Source organism: Hyaena hyaena, unplaced genomic scaffold (assembly GCF_003009895.1).
Source record: "Hyaena hyaena isolate Hyena2069 unplaced genomic scaffold, ASM300989v1 scaffold_1103, whole genome shotgun sequence".
In the NCBI taxonomy this organism is placed as follows: domain Eukaryota; kingdom Metazoa; phylum Chordata; class Mammalia; order Carnivora; family Hyaenidae; genus Hyaena; species Hyaena hyaena.
This window is the reverse complement of record NW_024081730.1, coordinates 127,010-149,274: the sequence shown is the minus strand read 5'-3', so window position 1 is coordinate 149,274 and position 22,265 is coordinate 127,010. Positions and strand designations below refer to the sequence as shown.

Below are 22,265 nucleotides of genomic sequence, written 5' to 3'. Positions count from 1 at the left end.
ACCCCGTGTCAGGCTCTGTGCTGAATGCTTGCTCAGAGCCTGGAGCCTGCTTCGGATTCTGTGTCTTCTCTCTCTCCCCCTCTCCTGCTTGCACTCTGTCTCACTGTCTCTCAAAATTAAATAAATGTAAAAAAAAAAAAAAGAAAGAAAGAAAGAAAGAAAAAGAAAAGAAAAGAAAAGAAAAAAGAAAAGAAAAGAAAAGAAAAGAAAAGAAAAGAAAAGAAAAGAAAAGAAAAGAAAAGAAAAGAAAAGAAAAGAAACCTGCTCAAGGGGACCTGAAATCTGCACAGGGAACCTGTCATTTCTCCAAACCCTACCAGCCACTCTTCTGGGGATTTTCCAGCTGGGATTTGAGCTCCCTCCCTGGGCAGGACATATTGTCTCTGACATCTGCCTCAGAAATAGGAGAGAACTCGTGGAGAACACTTGGCTTCTAAAGTCCACCTGCTTAGGGATTCGTCATCTGCCAGGCACCTCTTCCTTCTGTCTCATTAACACTGACTGAAGCTCTCTGGCTTGTCACCCACACTCTTTGATTCTGCAAGGGCTGTGGAGGGGGGAATTATAGTAGTGGGTCCACAGGATAACACATGGACTTAAGTGGATGCTGGGGCACGTGGCTGAGTTACTGAATGGTTCAAGGGAAGACCCGCTCGACATCCCAGGAGCTAGGGGCTCAGAGAAACACTGCCTCTCACCACCAGGAAGTAAGAGCAGGGTTCTATCAGACCAGAGCCCTGGGAAGTGGCTACTTCAGCCTCAAAGAGGGGACAAGGTGGGATTCAGGACACAAAAGTCTAAGACAGGGGGACATTCGTGGTAGAAAATGTCCAGGCCAGGGGCGCCTGGGTGGCTCAGTCGGTTAAGCTTCCGACTTCAGCTCAGGTCATGATCTCATGATTCGTGGGTTCAAGCCCTGCGTCGGGCTCTGTTCTGACAGCTCAGAGCCTGGAGCCTGTTTCAGATTCTGTATCTCCCTCTCTCTCTGATCCTCCCCTGCTCATGCTGTCTCTCTCTCTCTCAGAAATAAATAAAACATTTAAAAAATTAAAAAAAGAAAGAAAGAAAGAAAGAAAGAAAGAAAGAAAGAATGAAGGAAGGAAGGAAGGAAGGAAGGAAGGAAGGAAGGAAGGAAGGAAGGAATGAAAGAAAGAAAGAAAGAAAGAAAGAAAGAAAGAAAGAAAGAAAGAAAGAAAGAAAGAAAGAAAGAAAGAAAGAAAGAAAGAAAGAAAATGTCCAGGCCATGAGACTCCAAGTCTCCATGTATTAGTCTGCTCCGGCTGCCACAACAAAGTGCCTCAGCCAGGGGGGCTTACATGACAGAAATGTATTTCCTCACAATTCCAGAGGATGAAACTTTGAGATCAAGGAGTCTGCAGGGTTGGGTTTTTCTGAGGCCCCCTCCTTGGCTTGCTGATGGCCGTCTTCTGTCTTCACATGGTCTTCCTGCCATGTGTGTCTGTGTCCTGATTTCCTCTACTTATGAGAACACCTGTCAGACTGGATTAGGGCCCCTGTCTCTGAATACAGTCATATACTCTGTTAAGGTGACAACATATGAATTTGGTGGGAGGGACACGATTCAGCCCATAACATGCTATCTCTGCAGCATCTTCTGAGTGACGAAAGTGGCTTTTTCCGCATGGGGATGTCACACCTTGTGCCTGTGCTGTGGGTTCCTGTGTCCTGTGTTCCCAAGCCAAAAGTCACCATGTAGATTGGACTTCAGGGAAGCAGACTGCCCATCAGGTGTTTGGGACCTGGAATGTGACCAGAGGGGATTCTGCCCACTGAAGAGTGCCTCCCTGACCCAATCAAATTCTTCCTCTTGGGAGGCAGGAATGTAAGCTGTACTCAGAGAAGCTGGGAGCCACTTTCTGATGGGAAAAGACCAAGTTACTGGCCTTGAGGATGAATTCTGAAGGAGCAAGAGCCAGAGCTCTGAGTCTGCATGAGGGCAGCTGGATGTCCCAGGCTTGACCCTGAGCAGATAAAGAGACTGGCCAGCTGCTGTTTAGTCTCTGTGTCCCTCATTATACAGTGGCTTGGCTCACTGATTCTTTGCCACCCCAAACTAATTAGGACAGAAAGATGCCTAAACGGTGGACATTCCCAGAGAACACATGGGGTGAGAAGTCACTGGGATGCCCCATTGGGTCATGGGTGACCTCTGAGAAACCAACAGGTCTAAGATGAAGGTTGAAGTGAGATTTCAAGGATCTATATCTCAGTTTGGGTTCCCAGAGAAGCAGGGCCTGAGACAAGGATTCATGTGCAAGTAGTTAATAAGGGCAAGAATCCCAGGAAGGACCAGCAAGGAAGTGGGGAAGTGAGACAGGGAAGGGAAAGAAGCCACCGCAGGGTGTGTGAATGAGCAGATTGTCACTGAGAGCAGTGGGGCTCCCTCGCACTGTAGTCTGGGTGATAGCATAGGACACGAGTCCCCATTGTTCTACCTGGGGCAAGGAAGCTGTGCTATTTGGCCATCAACTGCCACCTAAAATTGGCTGAGGACCATGAACTTCCCAGTACTTACCAACGGTCCCAGGTGTCTAGCACCACCCCCCTCACCCTGTTCCTCCCTCAGGCAGTGACCCACAAGTGCTGGAAGTAGACAGCCATTGGCACATGTGGGTACAGAGAGTGCCCAGGGGCTGTGGGCACCATGCTGCTGTCTGCTATGGACACTTCCTCCTACCCAGTGCTGTGCCAGCGGGAATTAAGGCCACGTCTTTTCACACTTGGAGGAGCTGGCTGCGTGCACCTGTTGAGAGGGACTGGCCATTTCTGAAAGGTGTCTTTCGTGGTCAATCCTTCAGGTGTCTGATCCACTGTCATCGACAGAACAATCAGATTCCTTTGGCTTGACCTCAAAAACCTATTTCTCCCTTGTATAATATCAGTCTATGCCGAAGCAACCCTTTCAGGTTGTAACTACAGAGGTCTGGAAGCAAATGCTTAAGTAAAACTCCTTTAAATAGTTGTGGTGAATCTCCCAGCACTATACCTGAAAGAATATGTTAACTTATTTTCCATTTCCCCCATACCAGGTAAAAGACAGGTAACTGTTTAAAGATATAAGACCAATTAGCAATTGAAAATTGATTTTTCTTGTACCCTTTCATCCTCTTCCCCTCATTTCTCAGGAACACTCGCTGGCCCAGGACAGCTACATGGTACCCAGTGGCAGAGCTGGTGTGCAAGCTTCTTGGAAAAGGTCACGGGCCTGGCATTGTCCTGACCAGTCAGCCTGCTACCTGAGCTCCTGCTGCTGACGGGAATGGCAGAGCCCTGCTCTGTGGAGAAGCCTGCCACCCAGCTGCCTTCTCTAGAACAGAAGGGAGTCCATGCCCACACCCGCTCTCTGCAATAGGAGTGAACAACATGGCAAATCCTATCTCCACCCCAAGACTTTTCTTTGTAAGAACACTCCCTTGTCCATACTCAGGGTACTTCTCTGAGACTCAGTTTCCTCATCTGTATAAGGATAGACTGGGTTTGACAATCTGATAGGAGGATGTAAGAGAAGTGCTTAACAGGTGCCTGGCCATAGTGGATACTCAATAAATGATGGTAGTGATCATCATCTTCAGGTATGGGGGCTGGGAACAGAGAACTGTGGCTTTCTTTGTACCATTTTCATGAACCAAGGTGAAAGTGTGAAACAAGCAGCAAGGAAAGGGATGTTTTCTTTTAAGGCTTTCGACTGATGTCTGCAAGCATTCTGACAGGAGGGAACATTTTGGGGTGACTGAAATGTTCTGTCTTGATTGTGGTGGTCACATGGTGTCAGCATCAGCAGCTGGAAGAGCTGGGAGGTGGGGGAGGAAGAAAGAGGTTGGGCTGGGCGGGATACCTTTAGCCTCTTCCTCAGGTTCCAGGTGCCAAGTTCAAAGGCAAAGTTTTTTCTTCTGTAATTAAGATTGAGCAATCTGTCCTTCATTCTACAGAAAAAGTGGAAAACACCTGCACATTCGTGCTCGCACGCGAGCCCACACACGCACACGCACACGCACACGCACACATTAGTCCTGGTGTGAAGAATACTTCACTGAGACATCTCTTAAATCCTGCAGGTGTCCACACTCACTCCATCACCAGGGACAGTGACCGGCTCAGAAACCTTTTCTTATCCAATCGCGCCACCCTGCGGACAACTTGGGTATTGCAGACTCCCTAATCTGCTTCACTGGGAGTGGTGGGGGGCAGTCTCTTAAGAAAGTAAGAAGATCGGAGCGCCGGGGTGGCTCAGTCGATTGAACGTCTGGCTCAGGTCATGATCTCTCAGTCCGTGGGTTCGAGCCCCGCGTCGGGCTCTGTGCTGACAGCTCAGGGCCTGGAGCCTGTTTCAGATTCTGTGTCTCTCTCTCTCTCTGCCCCTCCCCAGAGCTCGTGCTTTGTCTCTCTCTGTCTCAAAAATAAATAAACGTTAAAAGAAATTAAAAAAAAAAAAAAGTAAAAGGATCAACGTTTGCAGCCACGAATGCCTTTAATGGGAGGTATTTCTACTTCGGGGATCCACGGTAAAAATCAATGTAACAAACTGGAATTGCGGGTCCCCTTTTTAGGGGGTGCACAATGAAGAATTTAACCCTTTCAGCCCCTAGTCCACTGTCCCAGACCTAGCCTCTCAGAAAGGCACCAGGGCCAGGTGGAAGAGGCATCTACAGTCCGGTGTCCTTTCCACTCTCAGATACCTCCTGTGCCCCAGGCGATGCTTCAGTACAAGGTGCTCTCAGCTGGGGTGGGGTGCATTCTTGCTTCCCTCGCCCAGACCCCCGGCGTCGGCGTGGTGTCTCCTCCTGGTGGCCAGATGGCGCCATTGCACCGCTCTCCCCTGGCGGGCGCGGAAAAGGCGCATGGTGGTGGAGGGTTTCTCCAGTCACCTTTCGCCACAGTTAGAGGCACGCGCTGGAATCGGGACTGGATATGGGCAGGAACAGCAGGAGTTTTGAATCCAGGTGAACGAGAGGTGAGGGTCTCTCCTTTCTAGTAAACCTTACTTCAGCCCCCAACCAAACTCAGGGTCCTCTTTGGAAGCATTTTCTCGCTCCCTTACAGAACTGCCTGGTCTGCATCACTCACAGGGGCGGATGCGTGCGTGGTACCGCTCAGGTTGGCAGAGATCGCCGTGTCTTTCGTGGAGCCGTCTCAGTGGCCAGCGCACACCTGGACCATTGGACCAGTTTGTGTTGTTTGTGGCCCAACTGGATGGGCAGCTGGGGCGGCGACTGCAGGTGGTACGTACGGGGAACTACGACCGAGGAACAAGAGTGTCCTCAAGGGCAGATTGCTTCTGTCCATGCGCACTTTCTGAACCGCCTGTGCACCAGCAAGCTGTGATGGAGCCGTCTGATTTGCACGCTCTAGTCCTGGTTCGGAGCCGCCGACTCCCCCTAGGCCCCCTCTCCGGGCTTCGGCCTCTTTCCCACGGTAATACAGCCCGGGACCGAGAAGCCGGGCTGCCTGGCGGCACTTCCCGGCACTAGGGCAGCGCGCGCGGCGCTGTGGCCGGAACGCAGCGCTCGGGCGCCTCCTGGTGTCGGCGGCGGCGCGCGGCCTCGCCAGTTTCTCCCGCCCGAGGCTGTGCGTCTTCTGGTAACGAGACGCGCGCGGGCAGGTGGCCCGCGGGCCTGCGTTTCCATACTTGTTCGGGTGGCGGCGCCGAGGCCTATATCGCCTCTTTATTAATAATGATGCCCCGGGAGAAAAAAATATTAGAGCCTTTAAAAACCAGACTGAGTGGAAGAGGGGAGTGTGTGTGTGTGTGTGTGTGTGTGTGTGTGTGTGTGTGTGTGTGTGACTTGGGACGTTGGTAGAAGCAATAAAACTCAGATCGCTTCCTTGGAGAGATAGCAGCCGCTATAATGCGCTGGGGGGATCAGGGGTTTATTTGCAGATCCTGGATAAAAGATGATATATCGACACAGTTTAGAGTGTCATTGCGCCTGGCCTCTCAGGAAGCCACAAGTACATATTTCCTGAAATACCGGCCAACACAATATCTAATCCACACGCCACTTAAGCACGGGAGGGGAACCTCAGCATCTCACAAGTTTGCGCCTGGTTTCCTACTTATGGGTGGGGAGACCCCACCCGGGCAGGCTCTGGTGCGCCTGGATGCGCCCTCCCGTCGCCTTTGTCTTCAGTCCAAGTAATCACTTAGTGATGGGCCGTAATAAATACGTCCGAGAACTGTCCTTATGCTTGGTAAATATTGGATTAGCTTTTCAATGACCAGGCTCTTGAAAAAGGCTCGAGAAATCCACACCAGGTCTCCACTAAGCCTAACAGTCAATAGGTAAGGAAAATAAGTGCTTTCCCTGGCTGGGGTGGGGAGCGTTGACAAGGGGATTCCTCCTCTTAGCAAGTTATCTGATTCTACGAAATATGACAGTAGTCCTAAATGGGAAAGGGAGGCCTCCATTTGGGATTAGCTGGACTTTCCACCGACTTAGTTACTCACTAAGGCCTGAGTGACTTTGCCTAAGGGGGCAACGTGTGTGGGTTTCGTGCTTATTTCCACAGCGTGAGCTCTCTGTTTTAGCACATAGGGGTTTTTTTTGTTTGTTTGTTTAGGGGTTGCTTATGGGAGCTTTTGACCAGGCTGTGGGGGGGCGGAGCCGGGAGGCACATGGCCCATATGCTCTCCAACTGCCCCGATAACTCAGACTGCTTGGGTGAAGCGAAACCCGGCAAATTCCTTGGAAGCTCTGCTGTGTGTCCCCGTTACTTAATTTTACTAATCAAAATGATTCAGGAGATAACTGAGAATTAAAGCGCAAGTTCCTCTCCCAACTCGAGGAGGGGTGGCGGTGAAAGAAGTCTCTGAACCGGCTTCCTCGTCGCACCGAGATGCCAGAAGGATCCCCGCCTATAATTCGACGAACCCGGGGTTGGTAACACAAGGGTCTGGCTGGGTAAAAGTGGCTTCAGAACCAGCTGCAGCTGAAACGGAGCTGCCAGGACTGAGAAGCCCCCTGAGCCTCTCCAAGTGTTTCCTGCAGTGCGCAGAAGGGTGGCTCCACGCGCCTGGGCGTCGCGACTTGGCGGAAGCATTTACTCTGGAACCTTGAAGTCCGCGGGACCGGAACATCCCTGAGCCCTGGACACTTGGAACTCCTCCTGAGCCCGGCGCTGACGGGTGGCTTCCACGCAAGGCTCCCAGGCAGACCAAGCCTAGCTCTCAGTTCCCGCGCGTAGGAGCAGCAAAGTGCGCGCAAGGAGCCCCAACCCTGAAGGCAGTTTATATACCCGAGCCTGAGCATTAGAGCCAATGTTTGGTAGAAGAGTCAGAGACAGAGGACAGAGATAGACTAGAGAGAAAGAAAGAGGGAGAGAAAGAGTAGAGAGGGAGAAGAGAGAGGCGGGGGGGGGGGGGAGAGAGAGAGAGAGAGAGAGAGATCCAGCTCTCAGTGTGTCACGGGGCCTAGGCGGGGCAAGCGCCCTCTGAAGCCATCAAAGACAGGGGTGGCTGTTTTCCCCTCCTCCAACCTCCTCCCCAATAGATATAGCACGAATTTTTAATGCGTCTTCCTTTCACAGACAACAATACAGGGTTTGAAAGCCGGACACAATTTGGGTTTTGTGCGGGTCCCTCCTCGCGCTCCCTCGGCCCAGCTGGCCATATGGAATCCAGCATGGAGCCCGCGGATGACAAAGGGACCCAGTGACAGGCCCAACAAAACCCCAAGGAGACTTCTGCCTGACTCCGGGATTCACTGCCCGAGATAAGCGCGCTGAATGGTGCGGGGTAGAGGGGGAGGGACGGTGGGCCCCTTCTCCCTCTTCCCCTCTCTCTGTCCCCTGCGATCCTTTCTCTGTCTCTTTTTAATATGCACGCCTCTAACATCCCCGCTCCCAGCTCTCCCATTGTGCCGTTTTGTGCGGCCCGCTGTAGATTGGGCGAAGATAGACTGCCGAAGCGGACCCCGCGCCGGGTGCGCTCCCAGGGCGCTGGGGTTAGGGCCACACAGGGCTCCGCGGGCGCTTTTATTGACTCCATGGGGACCCGAGGACAGAGAGAGGCGGGCGCCGGACCCACCTCCCCAGCTCCCAGACGCTCAAGCGCACACCCAGACTGCAGGCCTGCAGTCCTGGCCACCGCCCAAAATGCACCCTCAATGTGCCCCCAACGCGCACTCAGTGGAAGCCTTGGAGAATTTGGACCTTCCACTTTGCCTCCTTCCTCCCTGGAGGCCTAAGGGCTCCTATGATCATTCTTGCGCCCCTCCGCAAGCCCTAGGGCCTGGAACAGTCAAAATCAGCTGGAGTCTTGGGGCTGTGCCTCAGGCCTCCTGACAAACCCACTCCAAGAAGTCTTACCTCCCTTCCTGACGGATTTGAAGGTTACAGGGAAGGTACTGGAGAGGTCTTGAGTGCTTGGTATCAGGGCAAGTTGGGCATTTGACTATTGAACAATAAATGATTTGCGGAGAATTCTCTTGGCCTTTACAAATAGCAAGAATGAAAACCTCAAACGTTTCTAAGCTAATGTGGGGAACAAAGGGAGACTTGTCAGCATTTAGGAAAACCTGGGTGTACCCGGATGAACCTGGAGATGGGAAAGGACATTTAGGAGGATATTAGAAAGACTCCAGCGCCCTCATTTATCCAGGGGCGGGTGCGCAACGCAGGAATAACGTGTAATCACGTCCCTGGGCGTGTTGCGCTGAGTGCTATTGACGCGCAGATTTGGTCACACGGATAATCATGTTTACTTTAGATATTGAATTAAATCTGATCATCAACTAGAGGGAGCGAGAAAGTCAGCTGGGACCGCTCCCTTTGCTCTGCCTCCTCGCCCCCCGCCTCCACTCCCCAGCCATGAAGGTGGAGCTCAAGAGAAAACGAGAGATACAATTTCCGAATGGGGCCGACTTTCAATCCCAAGGCATCTCAGCGCCCGCTGGGCTCTGAGCTACACAGCCCCGGGTATTTTCGGAAATCCGCGAGATGGAGGAGAAAAGCGCCCCCTCCCCCTAAGCAGGACCCCCTGAGACGCTCCCCCGCACCGGCAAGTGTGCGCCAGCATCCGCTAAAGAGATCTCCCAGCGACCAGGGTGGGATCGAATCTGTATTAGAGATACAGGGCCGATGTGCCCTCCCCCAGCAAACCGGGGGCTATTTGTTCGCTGCCTGTTCCCCCCACCACAGCCCTGCCGGCCAGGGCGCACCACCCACCTCCAAACCCCTACTTTCCAGCAAGCAGTTCGCTCAGTTTCACGCCATAGGGTTGGCCTGGAGGGCCGCGCGCAGTCAATTGCTAGGAGGGGAGGAGGCGTGCGTTCCAGACCCAGGTTTGGGGGCTGGAAACGTAGAAAGGTCGGGGACGAAAGGGAGAGTTTGGAAAGGTTCCACTTGTTGGGATTGCCACTGACTCCTGCTCCTCGGCTCTCCCGGGCCCAATAGCCTAGAGGAGGCTGCAGCAGCTCCCTCCTCCCCCACGCTTCGTTCGCCGAGCTCCTTCTTATTGCCAAAGCCTCGAGCACCCCAAAACCCTCCTCCCCTCTCCGTTCCACGCCCCGGTCTTGGAACGCTCTCCTGGGTTGCCTCCAGTCAGCGGATTTTGAAGAAGGGGTGGGGAGTGGAGAGAAAGCCGACCAGTCTCAACCTCAGCGTCCCCACCCCCCTTCTCTGCGCGAGGTAAATCAAATCAACAAAGTGAAAGTCATCGACTGTAGTGGCTTCAACAGCTTCTCAGGCTGAAGGAGCCACTCGTAGATTTGGGCGAGCGAGGGGGGCTTGCTCCGTTCGCCATGGCGTTTTCCAAAGTCAGTTTTCCTCCCTAAGACAGGACGCTGCGGTCCCCGATTCAAGCGGCGCTAGAGACCAGGAGAGAGGCCTGGGAGAGGGCAGGCGACCTCGGGCTTCGGGTCTACAGCTCGAAGGCCCAAGGCCCGAGGCCAAGCACTCCCGCCCCAACCCGGGACCCGAGGCCCGGGGCCTGGCCCGCCTGCCCCGACGAGGCCTGTTCCGGGAGCCACTCCAGCGCCCAGGGCGCCCCCAGTTCCCGGCCCCGAGGGGAAGCGCGGATGAGGCCTCAGGCCCGGCGCAGGTCGACAAAGTAAGACAAACGGGAGGGCCGGGCTTGGTTTTTTTAAACACAGGATTTTTATTAAAATTCTTATTTAAAAAATCGAAAGCTTTCAGCGCCCGGCGCTCTTGGGGAACCGCACGGAACCGCTGAGCTCCAAGTTCCGGGGCTCAGGACCCGGATCTGGGGCAGGGGGCTTCTCGCCTACACATTTTTTTTCCTTTTTCATATTTGAGAGATGTTTGCACTGAACAAAATATAAAAGGAAAAGAAAGCAGGAGTAACCAAACAGAAGCAAACCAAAAACAAACCACAAAGAAAGGAGTTGGGCCCCGAGGGAGAACAGGCCCGCACTGAAGATCATTTTGGCAACAATCACCACCGATATTTACAACGAAAAGCGAAATCTGCCACCAGTTGTCAGAACGTTTACATGGCCATAAATATTAAGCATGTTCTTATAAAAAAAAAAAAGGAGAAAAAATTCTCTATATTTTTAAAGTGTTCTCCACTTGCTTTCGAAGAAGACAGCTGACAATATCGCTACTCACACAAACATATTTTACAAAATTCACAAAAGCGGGGAGGGGGGATGTGTTGGTCTTTCTCTCGTTCTCAAGTGAGGACGTTATCGCTGGGACGATTTGGTCCCCCCCCGCCCCCCCCGGGGAGAGGCAAAGAAGCGAAGCTGCGCAAACATTCTGTAAACACGGCTTAGAGTTCAGCCCTCTCCAAAGGTTCCATAGGAGAGAGGGATGGGGCAGAGTTGCGTGGATGGAATCTGCGGCTCCAAGGAGGCGCAGGCAACCTCCCGGCGCCTCCCCACCGGAGCCAAGAGTCAACTCGACTCCAGAATAATAATTATAATAATAATAATAATAACAACAACCACCGTAAGGACCGAGTCCTCCTCGCCGCCGCCGCCGCCAGGGTGGGGCTTGGGCCTAGGGCCGCGAGTCTCGGGGGGCGGCGCTCACCACGTCCACTGCTGGGCCTGGACAAGGGGGTGTGCTGTCGGGTACTGGGGGGTGCTGGCGGAGTTGTACTGGGCGTTGTACTGCATGTGCTGCAGAGACTGCGCGCTGTAAGCCGAAAAGGGGATGCCCGCCTGGAAGGTGGCGGCTGCCAGGTCCTGGGCTTTGAGCGCGTGGCACGGTTTGCCGTCCCTGACCAAAACGGGCACGGCCACCCGGCGCGGCGAGGGTAGGGGCGTCACCTCCATACCTTTCTCCGCCCGGGCGCGCTTCATCTTGTAGCGGTGGTTCTGGAACCAGATCTTGACCTGCGTGGGCGTGAGGCGGATGAGGCTGGCCAGGTGCTCGCGCTCCGGCGCGGACAGGTACCGCTGCTGACGGAAGCGCCGCTCCAGCTCATAGGTCTGCGCCTTAGAGAAGAGCACCCGCCGCTTCCGCTTCTTGCCCGCGTCCCCCCCGCTGCCCGGGGTCTCCTTGTCATTGTCCGGTGACTCGTCGGCCGAAGGCTCCGGGGACTTGGCGCTTGAGTCCTGGGGCGCAGCGCCGGCCGCCAGCCCATGCACTGGGGGAGAGAGAAGCGCGTCAAGTGCCTGGAGGCCGCGCACCGGAACGGCCAGACCCTGAGCGCCCGGGATGCTCCGTGCGCCCTCGGCCCTCCGCGCCCCGAAGCCTGGCCCTTCTGCCTTCGCCTTGACCCCCGCCCTGATCCCTGCACGACAAAGCCGTTGGCTTCCCCCAGGGGAAAGAGGAAAAGCGACTTGAATGGGGGGTCTCCAGACTCGCGTTTCTAGGGGTTCGCACAGTGTGGGTGCGTATTTGGGGGGAGTGGCGCGCGGAGAAGATCGTTGCAGGTTAAGGGCTCCGGCCCCCTTAAGCAGTTTCCTCTCTGGAGGGACGTGGGCAGATTTTTAAAAGAAAACCCCCACAATCCCGGCATTGATCGTCTCGGCCATTTAAGGCAGGTTTTTGGGGGCTTTCGTTTTTGCTTTCGGACTTTCTGGACACCCTCTGCACCGCACAAAGCGTCCTCTATGATCCTGCAAGGGGGCAGGGTGAGCTATTTATACCCGAGCTACCGGGAGCCTCCCCCACCCTCTACCCGTACCCCGAGGCTCGCTGGCTCGCTCCAGTGCTCCAGGCCAGTCCCTCCCGGCTGTCAGGGTGGGGACGTGGGGGGGGGGGTCCGACCGGAGCCATCAGTCCAGGGTTGACTTCTGTAACCAGCCCTTGGGAGATATTCCCCTCCCCCTCTTTCCCCCAATTTCTTGCTTTGAAAAATATCCGAGACCAAGACTTTTTCCGATACGGGGACGGATGGGGGGGCGGGGAGTTGGGTTTGAAAAGGAGGAAAGAGTTAGGGCATCCTTAACAAGTGTTAAACATCTTTCCAGAGCCGCAGGGCGAGGCGTCTGGGTGTAAATGGCTCCTTCCTGTGTCTCCCCCGGTGTGGAGCCCGGGCTTCAGCCCAGGGGAGAGGCGCCTCGGCCGCGGCCGCGCTTCGCTACTTACGGGAGTACTGGAGGCCCTCGGCGCTGGCCAGCCAGCGCGTGTACGGGTTGTCGCTGCTGTCGTAGAAGGGGCTCTTCAGGGGTAGGCTCTGCACCGCGTCCAGGCTGCCCTGCCCCAGCGGCCCGGCCCTCTTGGCGGGCTCCGGCCCCTCGCTCTCCTCCTCCGGCCCTTCGGCCACGGAGCCCTCCTCATCGTTGGTGTCCGGCAGGTCCAAGATGTCCTTGACCGAAAACCCCGTCTTTGTGTTGGTCAGCGACATGGCTCAGGACCCCGCAATTTATGCAGCAAAGTTGTAGCTTCACTTGGTCAATTCGTGGCGCTCCCCAGTTGGGGCGGGGAGGGGTATGTGGGGGGAGGGATAGGGGGAGGGGAGGAGGGGGTGGGCTTTAATTATTGAGATAATAATTATTTTAAAAAAGAGAAACTATAAGGAAGGGGAGGTGGGGGGGAAGCCCAAGCGCAGCGCGCGTGCCTCCTCGGAATCCACGCGGAGACGGACGCGGGCGCTGGGCGGCCGGCGCGCGGAGCGCCGCGGGCCGGGCTCTAGTTTGTAACTCCAGGAGGGCGCCAAGGAGGCGTCAGCTCGGGCTCCGGCGGCTGGGCGCGCGGTGGCGGCTGGTGGCGAGGAGAAAATGGGCCATTGCCCGAGCGATCAGTCCATATAAGGCTGGGCTCCACTCACGAACCTGGGGAGAGGGGGGGAGCCGAGGGGGAGAAAGAGAGGGAGGGAAGGAGAGAGGGAGGGAGGGGGAGCGAGAGAGGGAGCGAGAGAAGGGTGGAAAAAAGGGGGGGGGACGTTAAAACGCAAAGGTTGGACACGTGTGGGCGGGTCTTGGAAGTCAAGTGGATGAAGACAGTATTTGCAGATGTGAAATTGTGGGTTTTGGGGAGCTCCGCGCTCCCAGCCAACGGCCCTCCAGAGCAAGATGAGAGGTGTAACGTGTCAATTAATTGCAAAGACGGGGCGAGCCTTTTTTTACCCAGTATTTACATACAAAGGACCACCGCGTCGCTCGCGAGTCCACACACTTGAAAAGGCCGTTTTAACAAATTGCATCTTTAAAAAAGCGGAGGAGGAGGAGAGAAAACAAAACAGAAACCAAGAAGAGCAAAAAAAAAAAAAAAACCTCCTTAACATTCACCGGTTCCCATCTCCCCGCCCCCGTGCGCCCGCCCCCAGCAAGCCATAAAATTGGCGATTTGTGGTGCTTTGGAAAAAGGGGAGGAGGCGAAGGCTGAGCCGCGGAAATCTCTTCTCCTCATCGCTGGCGGTTCCCTAAACAAGATCCGGTTCAAATGGCAAGAGCCCAACTTCTGTAAGCCTCCTAGGTCAATATTTTGGTTGAGGCTTAAGGATGAGTACTAGAAATGACAAGGCAAGTAATTGATTCTAGTTAACGCCGAAAGAGCCCGAAACCCAGGAGAGGGATCGGCTCGGGGCTGGCCGGAGCCACCACCGAACGACCCCACCCCCTCCAGCCACCCTTTATTTGCTAAAGACTTATTTATTTCCCTCACTCCGCCTCTCCCTACCCAACCCCCTTCCTTGTCTCAGCGGCCGGGGCGGACTGTGCAGTCCCCTCGCCGCTTTGCGGGCGGCCCGGGGAGGGGCCGAGTGGGGGGCTGGGGAACTCGAACTTGGGCCGGGCTCCGCGGGCCTAGCCACCTCCGGGCTCCGCGGGCCGCGCTCTCCGGCTGTAGGGAAGGGCAGCCGGCCCCGCGCCCTTCTTGCCCTTTATTCTGCCTCGCTCTCCAGCCCCCTCCCTCTCCAGCCTCCAGCAGGGGTGGAGCGGCGGGAAGAGAGAGGGGAGGGGTTGGGGGGACAGGGGCGCCGTATGCAGCCCGGGTGAGGGCCCCGAAAGCCGTGGGGGAGGGGGTCGCAGGGCAGGCGGATGCTGCTGTGTTTCCTTCGGAGTTTCCTTCTCCCAAGCAAGTCCTTAAATTTCGTCTCCTTTAGTCACCCCAGAGGTGCAATGGGAGCAAGAGCTCCCGGCTCCTAGCTTGCATTAGGTTTGTTTGAAGTTCTCAGCCCCTCGCCAGCCTGGGAACTGAACTTTCCTGGGACAGCACCTTCTCCAGGGCGCTGGGGATGAGAAGTCAGGGCAGTACTTCTCGCCCCTCTTTCCAGGTCTTTGTGGGGGAGGGAGTATTTGAGGGGAGGGTTTGCTACCTGAGGCTCCCGGCCGTCCCAGAAAAGCGTCGTGAAGGTGCAGTGCCCGGGGGTGGGAGGTGGGGGGATGGAGCAGAAAGGGCCGCGCGCGGAGGCCGGGCTGGCGCCTTCCCCTCCGCCCTTAGCCCGGGCATCCCCAGCGCCCGTGGCGCGTCGCGAGAGGGGCGTGCGGACGCCCCGTCTGCCCCGCGCGCAGCTGCGACCGCCGCCGCGCCCCTGCCGCCCCCTGGCCACCGGCGACCGGCGAGGGCGCCTCTCCCCGAGCCGCCCGGCGGCTTTCTGCAGCCCCGGCTGCCTTGCCCCCAGTATGTGACGTGGGTGACAATGGCCCAGGTTAGAGCGAGCCCCTCGTCGGCGCGTCCTGGGTGGTCGGACCCGGGCAAACACAAATACAAACCGATTGCTAAGCTGCGGACAATGAGCGAAATGTAGACAAATGTCCCGCTCCCGTTGGAAGCCTTTGTCCCGGCTCGGTTTTTGCATTTATTTCAGTGGCGAAATAATACATGATTGACGCTCTCTTTCAACGTGTCCTAACTGTTTGGAATAAATCTAAGGCTGTTCCTAGTTGTCATGGCGTTCAACCCTTTTCAATGGACTATCTCTTCATTTCTGAATCCGTCCACAATATTAAGGAAACCCCTTCATGTCGACGCTCCCCATTCCTCTTTCTCCTGCTACTCTTTCTTTTCTCCTTTCTCCCCCTCCTTCCTCTTTTTTCCCTGCAAGAATTAGAAACTGGTTTGAATCGTGTTCCTCGAACCCATTACTTTTCGTGCTTTTTTCTTCTCTCTCTCTCTCTCCCCAGTCTCTGTCTTTCCCAGCCTCTCTCCCCATTGCCTCCCCCTCCCCCTTTCACGTGGGAGCTCTCTGCCCCGTCCTGTCGGAGCAAGGAAGTTGGTTCTCCAGGAGCTGGGGGTGGGAGGGGGCTGAGTTTGGAAACAGGGCCAGGCTGGGTCTGCCCCAGCCGTTGTTAGTCTGCTGCTAAATAAATAACTGGTGAGAGAAAGTTCCTCAACCCAAGCGTTGCCGAAAAGAACCCTCCTGCGGTTCTTCCCCTTAGTCCTCTCCCCCAAGGAGGGGGTGTCTTGGGGACCAGAGCAGTCTCCAGGGATGGGGAAGGGCCAGAAATGAGTCTGGTTGGGCCAGGTCAAACGATTCTTGGGTTAGGTGAAAAATGGTCTTTTGGCAAGAAGTGTCCCTTTTTGCACATCCTGAGAGCCATCCTGGGGGGGGGGGTGTCACCTCCTTCTCCGAGTTCGCTCATTTCTTCACCTTGGAACCACCTAGCTCCATTCCCAAAGTCTTTCTCCCTTCCTCGAACTTACAGGGCCTTTCTCCCGAGATGCAATCATCCTGCCCACATTTGTGTGGGCCCCTCCCCTCTCCCTGGGAGCCTCCTCAGTGTGGCCCAGCACCTGAGAGACCACTGTTTTCCCACAGGAATCGGGCTCCTGGGACTTCATCCTGGAGACTGAGTGCTGACAATGGGGCCTGAAGAAGGAAGCCCCCAGCGCAAATCTGGAACGTCGAGCTCTCCACCGTGCCTGCCCCTTGGTCTCCAGGAGCGGAGACCTTCCAAGCGTCAAGTCACAGGGTTCCCTTCCAGGAGCACTGGCGGGGCCACACTTTGCCTGCCAGCGCAGGCCCACGGCTGGATATCGGCTTCCTCCTCCACGTTCACCCCAGCTCGGGCTCGAGTTTTCCTTCCCTTGGTCTCGGAACCTCCGCCGCGCCTCCAGCCGCTGCGCTCCGCGCCGTGCGGAGCGGGAGCCGGAGCCGCCGCGCTCAGGGCCTCTCTCCTGGGACCTCGCAAGTCCATTTTCCCCATCGCTTCGTCGCCTTGCGGTTCCCGCGCCCGCTTCCAGAGCGCTGACATTTGCAATTGAAAAGGCACAGGGAGACCGCTGGGAGGCTCATAATTGAAGGGGAGAAACTCTGCTTGTTAGAGGAAGATCATAAAATGCAAGTCCCCCAGGAGTGGCCTGAGGACGCCGGGAGGCCGGCGCGGGACCAGCTGGCGGCCGGGGGCCTGTCCTGTGCCGAAGCACGCTCCACGTTCTTTCCGATTTCGTGCGCAGGGGAGAGCCGGGGCCAACACCAAACGCACCTTCCCACACAAATTAAACAGGTGATTGCATTCCAAGGACTCCTCAAGAGGTCTCTCTGGGAGCCCCGCAGCCTGGCCTTGCCCAGCCTTTTCCAGCCCTAGATCTCCTGTCCAGGGAGATCCCGCGCGCCCAGCAAGCTGAAGACCCAGCTCCACGCCGCCGTCTCATCTCTAGAGTCCTATTTTAATGTTCCCACCATCCCCATCCTGTCAGTTCTAAACAATCCGTGTGGCCTCACAGCAGTTTCAGCTCTACTTGGATGTGCTCTGGAGACTCTTTAGTAAATTCTCTCCAGGTTCCATCTTGCAGCCAGGAGAAGACACTGTTCTGGTTCCATCACGTTTGGGTTGGGTCTTTAACCTTTGCGGAAGGCGAGGTAGCTGGTGAGCGCTTTGCTAGGGGCCTTCTGCGGCTGCGAACTTGGGAAGAAGTTGAGGTGGGTGTTGGAAGTTTGATCCGTAGGGCGTTCAAGGCCCGAGACTAGTTAGGGCGTCTTTGGTGTGCAGCACCAACTAGCACCCCCTGCCAGGGTTATCAGGACAGCTAGAGGTCCCCTGTCCCTGGTGTTTATCGTCAGCGTTGGGGTTCCAGGTGCTCTACAAATCTGCATTCCTTCTTCCTACGTTTAGTATGGGAGCAAAGGGAGGCGCAGGCCCCGATGGGAAGTGGAGGAGAAGAGCAAGGGAATCTTTCTCCTTAGAGGCTGGAGGTAACCTCCTTTGGGAGGTTTCTCAGGCGGCTAAGCTCCTCTCTGCCTCTCTGGGTTCCGGAAGGATTGAAGCGCAGGCGGCTAGAGAGGGCGGCTTGGGGAGCTGAACAATCGCCGGAGGCCCAGGAGGGGAGGTGAATGTACACAGGCTAAGTGGCCCCACTCCAGGACAAGTGGCCCTCCAAGTCGGCCCAGTGTTTACCTGTTTACTTTCCCAGGTAGCTCAAACAAGCTCCTTTTCTGAGCTCTGGGACACGGGGATGGCCCTGGTGCGCCCTTCGTCCCAGCTTCTCATTTGCCCCACGCCGCAGCTTTACGCCCCCTGTTGGGGGAGGGGTAAGGTCCAAACCACAGGAAACAAGGCAAGAAAGGAAGATACTTTTGGAAAGTGAGGAGAAGCTTGGGCACACCCCATGCCCGGAGCCCGTCTTGGTGTGCCCATGGGTGAAGTGGGAGTTCTGGGGTGTCATTAGGCCCCGCCCCAACACCTCTCCATCTCTGTTCTGGGCTAGAGAGCCTCTTGGGAGCCCGCTCTGCTCACATCCTTCCCCTTTCTGGCTGGTGAAAACTTGCAACTTAGGTGCGTCCTCCAGGAGACTTTAGGGCAGAAAAAGTCCTGGGGAGCACCTTGTGGGCCAGCTCTAAAGGGAGGGAGGGATCTTGAGGAGCCCAAACCCTCCCTACCTACAAATCGCTTCCACTCATTGAAAATGCAAGGTCTTTACCCTTTTTTGGAAACACTGATTTGTTTGATTTCATTAGTTTTCTTCTTTTTTGGAGTGAAAGAGGTTGAAAAGAAACTCCTTCCCCGGTAGAGAATGTGGCTGAGCTCTCAGTCCCCCGCACATCCCATCTCGGATAACAACCTTCAAGTGGATTAATTTATTGTCTGGTTAGCGCCAAGGTGCAAGCGCTTGTCTTCATTCACTCCCGAAACAAAGCACGTTGCACCTTCCTGCTCCGGGAGGATTAGCGGCATGGACACAAAGGTTTTGTCAGAGGGGGAAGCTTTATTTTATCGCGGGTTGGAGACTCAGAGCGTGGCATGCACTCGAAATCGATGGGGGAAGGAAAATGTCGCCCAGTCTGGTCCCTCAGCCTGGAGATAAAGACGCTCACCTTTAAGATGCACACCTCCAAAACCCATGGTGACTCGGATATCAGGTGGGGGAACACGGGCTGCAGGAGGCAAGGTGTGAGCTCTGGCATCCCGGATGAAAGAAGCTGAGGAGTGTGGCCCAGGGCACCACCCCAAGGGGGGACCTTTCCTAACCAGAAAACTGAAAGTCAGGCTTGTCTCTGGCGGGTCCAAGCACCAACTGGCATCGCTTTCTGCTCCTGGGAGAAGGAAAGTGAGTCCTTGCAGCCTATGTTGGGGAGGCCTAAAGCCCAGTCAGTGTGCAACTTTCTGAGGCCAGGCCACCACACGGGCAAATTTCTGGCAGGAGAGACCCACAGCCATTGGACCAGATGGTCAGAAAGTGGGGGCTAAGGAGAAGGGAAAGAAAATCTTAGTCCACTTTGGGTTCGAGTATAAGGTGAGTTTTTTCTCTCTTTGGTTAATAGTATGTTAACTCTTAAAATTGACCCAGAATGATAAACCTTCTAAGTCACCAAGAAGGTGACTACTTGGGCAGATAAGTTTTCCAGGCCCAGGGAAAGGAGCTCAGATTCTGTGTCGGGGGGGGGGGGGGGGGGAAGCCCCTCCCCCCTCTCAGTAGCCCCTCTGAGAAACCCTGGATAGGAGACCTGATCTTGGCACCTAGAGCTTGGATTTCCCTTGCAATTAATTGTGGGTGCACCTAGCAGGCATCTTAGTGGACTACCTTCCCTTATTTCTTTTTTTTTCCCCCAAGGTGAAATATACAACACTTCCCAATTATCTGCTGAAAGAAAGAAAGAAAGAAAGAAAGAAAGAAAGAAAGAAAGAAAGAAAGAAAGGAAGAAAGAAAGGAAGGAAGGAAGGAAGGAAGGAAGGAAGGAAGGAAGGAAGGAAGGAAGGAAGGAAGGAAGGAAAAAAGAAAGAAAAAGAAAGAGAGAAAAGCAACTATCTCCTGAGGACATAAATTGTAATAGAAATTAGGATTTCTCTATTAATCAGCCTCATTGTGTGGGCGTAAAACCCCGCGGACATATGTTAGGACTTTGATAAATGCACTTTAATGAGATCTTTGAAAATGCATCCAATAAAATAAAAGGCGAGAAAAGCCGTTTAACTTTCATGGATGTTAAATTGAACACGAAATGTGGCTCGGGGCACGCCACAAAATGGAACCGGCCTCCCTCCAATATTTTCTTTAAAAACGCAGCTCTAAGCCCCCCTTGGGCCAAATGAGCCTGTCTCAGCCAATCCATTGTCCCTGGTTTATTGGGGAACCAAACGCCACGTCCCCCCGGGGCGAACCCCTTTGCTTTATTCGTTCGCGCTGCTCTGATGATTAAATATGTTACAATGAGATTACGCAGCGTCAGTGTTGCCTTCAGGAACGTTCGTCCAGCCAAGCCCGACCTTCCCCTGATAAGGGCGATTTCAATGCAGGAGATTTGGGTTTCTCAAGGAAACACGGCGCTGAAAGCACGTTCTTATCTGAATTTTCTTCTTAGCACGTGACAAAATCACTACTACAAGACTTCGAAAAACAAGCGGCCTCTTCTAACGGGTTAGTATTCAGCACTCAACGCTGGGTCAGGCGGGCTGATGTGAAATGCAGTCATCGCCGGCGCTGGTAAGCCAAGCTCTCAGCCCGCGCTAGGCGGGCTGGGACCGGGCAGGACGAGGAACCGATCTGCGAGGGCACTCGAGGGAGAGGGTCCTGGGGAATCTCCCTCTCAGGTCTGCAATCTGAGCACCAGAGGTCTACGACCCTCCTCCAGACGCAACGCCCCCTTACCACCTCCCAGAGCCACCAGCGTGGAGCAGCCGCAAGAGGCGCGCCAAAGGGCGCCTTGCTCCGTGCGGTGTTTGTATGTGGCTGGGGGAAGGGGTTGGAGCCGAGGGGTCGCCCCTGGGAGCCCACGACCTCAGCAGAACCCACAGAAGCTCATATTTGATCCTCTGGCGATCTCTACTGACGCAAACGAGAACTGTCTGGTGCCCGGCGAGGCCCGGGCGACACTCGCCCCCTCAAAGTCCAAGCTTAGGCCGCCTCCTCTGCCCACTCCGCGACCAATGCTCGCGCCCCCAGCCCTGGGCCTTCCTGCCTGCGACTCCCGCTACTTACCCTCCTTCTGCGACCTCGCGGCCCGGTTCCTCCGGAGAACCCCTTTCTCCACTAGGCGCTACCTCCAAATTACCTTCGGGACTTCTGCCTCTGCCTTAACCCCCCAGTTCCGAGTACCCATGGCTCACAGGGGGACACTCACCGGGCAGAGGTGTGTGCAGAGGCGCGCCCTCCCTTACCGAGGACAGGGCAGCCCCGGAGCATCCGGCACCCGGCAGTGGGGAGCGGGCTGGCGAGCCGCCCGGCGCGCCCGCTCCGCCTCCCACTCCCCGGCGCCGAGGCGACAGCCCCGCAGCATTTCAAGGCGCGTCTTTATCTAGCCTTCCACCTACTCGGACCCCCCTCCCGTTTGGGGCGCCCCTCCCCCACTGCGCGCCCTCCCGGGCGGGGCTTGGAACACCGCCGCGGCCCTCTCCCGCCCCTCCTCTGGGCCGCGCACCTGCCCAGCCCCACCGGGCAGTCGTGTTTCAGCTGCCCCGCGGGAAAGCGCGCGGCGTCAGGAGCACCTGGCCTAAGTCAGCAGGTAAAACTTTTACCGTCTGCGAACGCGACGGGCGGGACCGGCCCCTCCCCGAGTGCCCCCGCCCTCCCTAGACCAGCAGAGTCCGCGGATGACTTCGGACGCCGTGCACTTGCCCACCTGCTGCTTCCGGACTCCACGGCTTGGGGACAGAGCCCAGTCGGGCGCCGCGAGAGGGAGGGGCGCTCCAGAGGGCGCGCGGAGGACCCAAAGCCTGGCGCAGCCTGGCCGGGACGGCGGTGCCCGAGACCCCTCTACCCTGGCCCGCCGCAGAGACAGCGGCCTGAGCGCGTTCTGGTCCCCAGCGGCCGCGGAGGCCCGCGCCTGACGGTGAGGGGCGACGCCGGCTCCACTGCGGCTCTCGGGCTCCGCCGGGTCCCTCACGGCCCCCAGTATGCCCGCTCCGCGTGAGACCGGGAGGCTCACCTGGAGCGCGGCCTGGCCGCTGGGGACTGGGCTCCGCGAGCGCGCAGGTCCCCGGCAGCTCTTTATCCCAAGCTGCGGAGTGGCGGGCGCTCGGGCAGTGGCGCGGCGCGGCCGGCCGGCGAGCGCTCCCCCTCCCGGCTTCGGCTCCCGGCCCGGCGGCCCCACCCTCCCGGCTCCGGGCCCCGAGGCAGCCGCGCAGCCTAGGCGGAGGGGGCCGCTCCCCCGCGCCGCGCGCGCTCTGTTTGTTTTCCTTGCCCGACTGACGTGAGTCAAAATATTGGCCATATGTTCAGCGGTAATAAATTGGGTATGAGCGCAAACACACTTGGGCTTCGATGGCTCTTTCAGCTGCCACATGGCGGGCTTGGGGGGGAGGGGGCTGCCACTTTGCCTCGGCCCCCAGTCTCCCAAACAGGCAGGTAGATGCTCTCTCCCTAGCACCCCTCTGAGGTGGAGGAGAGATCTGGGCTCAGATCTCTCCTCTCCTTCGCCCCTCCTTGGTTGCAGCCGTGCCTTGGACCCTGCAGCCCCGAGCCGGGGCTGCTGGTTAACAAGGTCGCCATCTATAAATTGCTCGGTCGCTAAGACG

At 56.3% G+C, this 22,265-nt stretch overlaps 1 protein-coding gene across 1 annotated transcript; it reads right to left on the bottom strand.

Annotated features, from left to right (window-relative positions):
- Window positions 1-10,884: 10,884 nt before the first annotated feature.
- NKX2-2 (NK2 homeobox 2) lies at window positions 10,885-12,829 on the bottom strand. The gene is made up of 2 exons (XM_039222283.1): window positions 12,520-12,829; window positions 10,885-11,572 (listed from the first exon to the last, which is right to left on the bottom strand). Exons 1-2 carry the CDS (start codon window positions 12,776-12,778, stop codon window positions 11,010-11,012), a joined length of 822 nt encoding a protein of 273 aa, XP_039078214.1. The 5' UTR covers window positions 12,779-12,829; the 3' UTR covers window positions 10,885-11,009.
- Window positions 12,830-22,265: the final 9,436 nt, after the last annotated feature.

Excerpts from the sequence above, each read along its gene's own strand:
- NKX2-2 (XM_039222283.1), bottom strand. The coding sequence starts at position 12,778 with ATGTCGCTGACCAACACAAAGACGGGGTTTTCGGTCAAGGACATCTTG. Across the intron at positions 11,573-12,519 it reads CGAGGGCCTCCAGTACTCCC|TGCATGGGCTGGCGGCCGGC; the intron begins GTAAGTAGCGAA and ends TCTCTCCCCCAG.